Here is an 8,208-nt window from a genome sequence, read left to right on the forward strand (position 1 = left end):
TCAAAGCAAAAAATCGGCCGAGAGACGGCTCGTATCTCGAAAAACTCGTTAGTTGGGACACTCGTAAGTCAAGGAACCAATGTATATACATTGCTTGGCATTTAGAATCATTCTCTTTCAATTTACTCCATTTTCCCACTGCTGCAAAGTATTCTCCTGTTATGATGTTGTTTATTTGAGTCTTCCGAACATAATTTTTTTTGTGAAAGAACTCTTTAACTCAATGTCATCGAGTCAAATAGATTGTGCTTTTTCTTCTAAATTATTAATTCTCCAATTACATGACGACATTTTAAAGTTTTGTGATGATTTATTCCTATGTTGGTAATTGTACAGCACTACAATTTAATTACACAGATGAATCTTTTTTTAAGAGGAGATGGAATGATTTGTTTATAAAGGAAGTGATACATGTACTGTCACATGAGTTTTCAGTGGTACCTTGTTTTGTTAAAGGTTAATTTCAAACTGTTAATCCACATCATCTATATTTAGCCTAAGTTGAACATGTTATGATCTTGACAATTACTTCTGGTCATAATCATCAATGAGAAGAATTCAACCACTGCATGAAGCAAAAAAATCTATCACAACTTTGTTGACCCCATTTTCTGTAAACTTCAGCTTTGATAGATAATGACATAATATTAACCTTAGTGGTACATGTACTTTAGCCAACACTTCTTTTAGTAATGAAAACCTTTATATCATGAATGGACATCAGTAAAGATATTCGGATTACTTACCTTACTGTATGAATGAATTACTGGTTCAGGACACATCTTAAAATCAAATGTGTCTGCTTTTGAGGGGTAAATTTTACATTTTTGCACTAAAATGATGGAAACTGCTTGCGTTAGAGGGGTGGCCTTTCTTGAGGGGTACTTTTGAACACAAACTTATTTGTGCCATGAGATTCTTGCTGTAAAAAGCGGGTGACCACTGGTCGGGGGTGGGGAGGACTTCCATGAGGATGACCACTGTAACTGTTTAAGCATTTCTTTATACTTCAAATTACATTCATGTTATAAATTACAAATCCAATTCTGTGTATTACGTTTAACAAGTTAAACACATTGATACTTGCAATTCAATTTACTGTTTTATGTCAATAACCTTTTAATTTCTCATTACTTTATTTATTATTAGCACTTTGTTGGTCAAGAGATGTGACAGTAGCAAGTACAGTAATACCTCGTGCATTCGCGTTTCTGGATTCGCGAATTCACTGATTCGCAAAATTTTCATTGGTACCTCTACGTACATGTTTTCTTTATTTTACTGAATTGTACCTTCGTTATATGACTTCTGTGACATATGAAGTTTACCTAGTTTACCTTCCTGACAATGACAAAGAAAACGTCAGTCATTAAGTTTACAGTCCCATTCGTTACTTGGTTTTACCTTACTGTGAGTGCAAAAGAAAACGGCAGCCAATGAATTAGTATAGGGGTAATATTAGTATACTGTACATGTACCGTATTGTAAATGTGCTAGTGTGGCAAATACCCATTAGGCGATACTGTACTCTATTTTGACGTCAACCATTTATTTATCTTTTTAAGGGTAATGTATTAAGCTAACTTTTAAATGAACTTAAAGTGCTTTGGGAGCATGATTTGGGTCATATTTAGTGTTTAAACCCTAGAAATAAGCATTTATTAGCATTTTTAGTGACTCATACCAAACATTCGTGATTCCTCCTGATCCGCGACTGGTTCTGGAACCTAACCTTGCGAATGTTCGAGGTATTACTGTAATGACAGGCAAAGAATATCCATTGTTAGTCATGTGATGTGACACTGACAACAGGTCGCCAATATCCTTAGTTGGTCATGTGAGATGTGACAAAAGCAACTATTGACAGGCACTGAATAGCCTTTGTTGGTAATGTAATATTTGACAATAGCAATTACTGACAGGCACTGATTAGCCTTTGTTGGTAAAGCAATATCTGATAATAACAATTACTGACAGGCACTGATTAGCCTTTGTTGGTCATATGAGATGTGGCACAGAATATCCTTTGTTGGTCATTTGAAATGTAACAATAGCAATTACTGACTGGCAAAGAATAACCTTTGTAAGTCATATGAGATGTGACAGTATAAATTATTGACATGTACTGAACAACCTTTGTTGGTCATGTGATGTGAGTCACCAGTGTTTCCCTTTACCCTCAGTTATGCACCAAAACTCCCAAAATTTTAATTTGGCCTCCAGTTCTGACATCAAGGTTTGGTTTGAACTCAATCTTACCTCTAACTGTGACACCAAGGGATTTTGGACTCAATCTTCTACCCCTAGTGACAGACTGGTACTGGAAATCAGATATGGCATTCATAATAGGATGCTAGTTATTGTACTTTATTTTGGAAAACAGAACTTAGTATAGAGTTTATTCTTCCTGTTTTTAAACTCTGAAATTTTCAGACAATTTGTCTGCAAGTCTAGAAGTCAGGTTCGTTTCGAGTTTACTTAATTTTTATTGAAAAATGTACTTATCACCTTTCACTAGTCGCATTTAAACTACTTCTCATAAAAGATCCTAAAAAATATAATTAGTGCAATGCAAAATTTATCGCTCTTTTATTAGGCTCTTTCTACCAATAAAGAATTCAGATTAGAAGGCAAGTGCGCAAAGGATGGGCATGTGGACATAGTTAAGATTTTTCTATTTGTTCTGCAAGGAATTGGTGTCCTTGGAAAAGGCACTTAGCTCCCATTACCTCTGCATTCTAGAGACAATGTGTTAAAACAACAACAAAAAATTTATTCTGCAAGGATACAAAACATCCTAATTGACCTTACCTCTAAGTCAGGATTTTTATCCAGAAACAGGCGATGCAACTTTGGGAAGTTTACAACAAAGGCAGTTGACTTAATCTGATTCTCTAATAAATCCAGAGTGGATAACTTTTTAAGGCTCAGCTTTTCAGGAAGATCCATCAATTTGTTACGCGAGAGGTCCAGTGATTGAAGAGAGGTTAACCGATTAAAAAGGTCAGCATCAATTGTTTCCAAGCCATGGTTTGATAAGCTGCAAAAATCAAAAAGACATTCCACTTACTGTGTAATAGGAATCTTCATTAAGAAAAATTGAAAGCCAATAGACTTTACATTAAACTTGAACTAACATTTTACAAATAATTATTTTCAAATTTAAATCAAATTCAGTGTTGCAAATAGCAAAATTTCATGGAGGACTAATTTTCAAATCTGAACATAATAACTGTGGAAATACACCAACTTACCAAATCTGATTAAAAACAATTGCAATTTTTTTGTTCAACTTACTGTGTTCAGAAGCCCAGATAAGTATCACAGCTAGAGAAGTACAAAAGGGCATAGAACTGCATCCACAATGCAGAATGCCCTACCATTACTTCTATCCTCTGAGCAGTGCACTGCCCCATTTTCAAAACTGATGCCCCTTAATTTTTACCATACCTTTCTACAAGTAGGGCACCTTTATGAATGTACATATGACAGAGAAAATATAAACAATATGAGCATCAATGCAGATCAGTTTAATCTCTCACTGACCATACTTCAGACATGCTGGGGTGAAGTGGGTGACTAAGTAGACAAAAGAAATGTAAACTTTTCCTACTTCTCTTAGGAAAGCAAAAACGACATTGCCCTGTGATTTTTTAGAGGATCATTGAATGTTCGTCCTTTTCGAGATGCTCCCTCACCTTGGCCAGGTTAGTTCCACTGTTATGTTATCACTCAAGGTGAAATGTAGGCTTCACTCCATCAAATAGCTTGAATTTTGCCACTCACATGCATATGGAGGACTCCCACCTAAGTGATTTTCTGCATCCCAAATAAAAAATTTGCATCCAAATATGTGTGATTAAGCATTTCCAATATATATATATATATATATAGAGAGAGAGAGAGAGAGAGAGAGAGAGAGAGAGAGAGAGAGTGACTCATTACTCAAGGACTATTCTCTCTTTAGGCCCTCTTAAGGAGAATATAACAATGCATATTATATGAAGACAGCAATCATTACTGTTTATTTTAACATGTTTAGTATTAAAATACTAAATTCCATTATTTATTAGAAGCACATACATGCTCATGATATCTCTTCTTAAATACTCTAATATTTTCAGCAGATTTTACATGTAGTGAAAGCTTGTTCCACAGAACTGTACCAGAGTAATGGAAGTTCTTTTTAAATTGCTCTGTTCTTGCTTTTGGTGCTAGAAGGTTTCCATGTGATACTGACCTCAACTGGTATTGTGTTGAAAAAGGCCTGAATAAGTCCTGAAGATACTCTGATGCAGTTCCATGTCGACATTTATATAAAAGAACTGCCTTGTGAAAATTTATCCTGTCATATATTGTGAACCATTTGAGTTCTGTAAATAATGCTTTTGATGGATGATCAACAGATGAATCTAAAATTACACATGCTGCTTGTTTCTGAAGTTTATAAATCCTGTCAAGCTCAGATTTAGCACAGTTTCCCCATACATCTGAACAATAATCCATTGTTGGAAGAATATATGACCTATAGTATAGATTTCGAGTTTCCATAGTTAAATATTTCTTGATTCTGCTGAGTAGGGCAATTTTGGATGACAGTGTTTAACAAAGCTTATCAATATGGTCACTCCATAATAAATTATTATCTACGGTCACACCTACAAGCTTTCATGTGTGACATTTTCTAATGGATGATTATTTATTGCAAGAGATAGTTCTGGGTTGTAATTTGTGCTTCTGATATTCTATTTTTTCTGTATGTGGCTTCTTTTGGAAGTGCTGGCAGCTTCTCTAATACTACTGCTACCATGCCGAGGCTATGACATCATAGCTAGCTGCTGCTCCAATATCTAACAAACACGATTAGCATAATTCAAATCTTTCTTGAAAGATCACAAAATGCCAGTCTTCTGGCTTTCATTTTTCTTATGAACTGACCAACTACATTTCCATCAAATATCCACTTGGACCATTCCCATTTTCACACATTTTTCAAATTGTTACCCAAACATTTTGGTGTCCTGTTCTCTCTCAAAAACTCAAGACACCATATTTTGCAAGCACGATTCATTCTTTTCATCTCCATCAGTTTCATTAAACAATGATTCATTGGATGACCAGAAACTGTTGACCAGTCAGAATACTCTTTACAACAATCATGTGTTAAATAATACATGGTACGACTACTTTACAAGGATTGTTGTGGGACTAGACAGACCAGTCTTTTCAAACTTGGAAAAAAAATGTCTGATACTTACTCAAGTGACTGTATATCAGACAACTTTGAACACCGCCCCAACTGACAAAGATAATCCTCTGTAATCTGTCTTCTAACAGGCATTTGGTTTCTGAAAACGGTAAAATTGAAATCCAGAACTAAGCAGCGTAGCATCAATTAATTAACTTCATCCACGTAAAGCAGATCTTAAATGCAGAGTATTTTTTTAAGCAAATCTTAAACGCAGTGTTTTTTTTAATGTGCAGTAAACATCTGATATAGGAAGGGGTGGGGTCAAATTTTCAAAATTTGACCCCGCAGCATTTGTCGTACCAGAGGAAATTAATTAAAACACTTTATATGCTGTACATCTGTCTAGTCCTACATGAAAGACTAACCCTAACCTCGATGCTGATATTTATGTTTTGGGCAACTGGGTATTTAGCACTAAAACATAAATAACGTGATACATCTTACATTGTAAGACTATACATCTGTCATAATAGTCCGATTTTCCTCTGACCCTTGCCCCCACCCCCCTTGATATTTGGACATTTATCTTGGGGTGTAGGGGCAGAGTCCATTCCCTATCGAAAAGTTGAAAGACCTTTCATGAAGATATACCTGCATGAAATTGATATGAATATGATTTATTTTCTCAGAAATTGCAATCATAGCATTTGTTCTGTCTTTAATCCGCTGACAGACAAGACGAAAGTACATCATTGCTGAAATTTGACCTGGATCTGGCCATTTGCATTCCTAGTCACACGACTACACAACTCTTGCAACCTATACATCAGTGACATCAGACATCATAGTCACATGATATCAACAATAAACATTTTCTAATGTTGCTGTAGGAAAACAAATGAACATATAAATGAAAGTCATGTACTTTTTATAGAAAAATGAAAAAACAAACTTATCAAAATATTTATTGTGAAAACAACAATTGAAAATCTGTAAATGTTGCAGCAATTTGAAGAAAACTAGATTCACTATGGAGAAAGCACATGTCAATGAGGTTGTCATAGGACACCAAAAAAAACATCGCTGACACGTGTTTGGTACTTCTTAAAAATGGTTTTCTAAAACCCTGCTGCGATACCAACAAGTTTCTGGTCATTGTTTTCAGAATAAATATTTTGAAAATTAAGTGTGCATTATATTTATTTACAAACATTAAGTAACTCCTATATAATATGTCCAAATTCTATCCACAACAACTTTGGAAATGTGTTTATTGTCGATATCACATGACTATATCACCTCGGATGTCACTGACATGATGGTTGCGAGATTTGTGTAGTCACTTGACTGGGGATGCAAATGGCCAGATCCAGGTCAAATTTCAGCAACGATGTACGTTGAGAAAATAAATCATATTCTTATCGATTTCATGCAGGTATATCTCTATGAAAGGTCATTAAAGTTTGCTGGGCTGGCCACAGGGGCTCCTATCGTTGCTTACAATTGACCTGTCATACATGTACTATATAATAACTACAAGGGAGGACACTTCTCTTCTTGCTCGCACAACCTATTTAAAAATAAATGCTGATATTTCAAGCTACACTTTGCGTAACTTAATAAATCTGGTACCGATATTTAGCTCAGGCATTCGACTGTGTATCCCTATCAAACGTTTGACTTAATTAAAGTTAATATCATACCTTTAAGGAATGCCAAATCATTTTCCCACAGTACTGCTCGACATGGCCCTGATCGCACCCACTCAATATGCAAGAACAAAGTGCTGAATGGAATACTGTCCTCTCATTGGTTAAAAGAAAATGACATCATGTATTTATTTTTAACTTATTTTCAGTTGACAAATTAGAAAGTAGTATTCCATTCAGTAGCTTGAAATATCAGCGTTTAGTCTTAAATAGGTCGCCCGAGAAGGAGAGAAGTGTCCTGCCTCATAGTTATTATATAGTACATGCATGACAGGTCAATTGTAGGCAACGATACAAGCCTCTATGGGGCTGGCTAGTAAGCAGCTACCCAATGCCGAAGCCAAATGGTGTCTGTGAATTCCAACTTTACGATAAGGAATGGACTCTGACCATACACCCCAAGAGAAATATCCAAATATCAAAAATGGGGTGACAAGGGTCAGAGGAAACTCTAGTCCTACATGTAAGACATAGCACATGACGCCCACAACATAAATATCAGCGTTGGGTCTTACAGGTAGGACTAAGGATGTGTTATGTGATGTGATGTGATTTTGATTTTTAACGTAGCTTTAACAATTTTTCAGTCATATCACTACGATGTCTGCAATGTGGCAGTTTATAGTGATGTCTAGCACTGGGGCATCATGTCGCAGACATGTAGCATGATGTCCCACCCAGTCACATTATCGTGACACCGGGCCGACCAGTCCTAACACTAACCTCTTAATGCTGAGCGCCAAGCGAGGCAGCTGTTAGTACCAATTTTGTAAGTCTTTGGTATGACTCGGCCAGGGATCGAACCCACGACCTCCCGCATCCGAGGCGGACGCTCTAACCACTAGGGCACCGGAGACTAAGGAAACTCATACTACTGTCCTAAATAATGACACTTCAAGATATTGATCCATAAAACCCAAGTAAATTACAACATATTTCACGTTATGTTTTCATGCACTGCTAAATTTTAAATCTAATCCAACTGTTTAATGCACTGGCAAATCTGTGTAAAGCAAAGTATATATATGTATATCAGGATCGGTATCTTACATTGTTCGAACAAACGGGACGGTGTGGGAATATATCTATTGTTCATTCACTGAGCCTAATAATAATGTGTATGTGATTAAAAGCAATATACGCGGGAAAAGCGTGTTTGAACTACCTAATGATTTATCAGGTCTAGCACCAAATTATAAAAATAAAATGGATCCTTATTTCTTGAATAAGGAGACCCCAGGAGTAATTGTTTTGCTTTGTAAATCCCGCGAAATTAGAGGACAATCCGTTAATACGCATACGCAACCG

The 8,208-nt window shown here is 36.0% G+C and overlaps 1 protein-coding gene across 2 annotated transcripts in view; it reads right to left on the reverse strand.

Annotated features, from left to right (window-relative positions):
* The window catches only part of LOC149775137 (leucine-rich repeat and WD repeat-containing protein 1-like), a 70,920-nt gene extending 62,741 nt beyond the window's left edge, over positions 1 to 8,179 (reverse strand). For both annotated transcript variants that reach the window (XM_089943018.1, XM_089943019.1), the window contains exons 1-3: positions 8,066 to 8,179; positions 5,259 to 5,348; positions 2,812 to 3,040 (exon numbers count right to left, since the gene is read on the reverse strand). In XM_089943018.1, coding sequence (XP_089799144.1) covers positions 2,812 to 3,040; positions 5,259 to 5,341 — 312 coding nt within the window. In that variant the 5' untranslated portion in view covers positions 5,342 to 5,348; positions 8,066 to 8,179. The remainder of the gene's footprint in view (positions 1 to 2,811; positions 3,041 to 5,258; positions 5,349 to 8,065) is intronic.
* Positions 8,180 to 8,208: the final 29 nt, after the last annotated feature.

The sequence above is a fragment of the Sinohyriopsis cumingii genome, chromosome 19, assembly GCF_028554795.1.
Source record: "Sinohyriopsis cumingii isolate HCF-2022 chromosome 19, ASM2855479v2, whole genome shotgun sequence".
Taxonomy (NCBI): Eukaryota; Metazoa; Mollusca; class Bivalvia; order Unionida; family Unionidae; genus Sinohyriopsis; species Sinohyriopsis cumingii.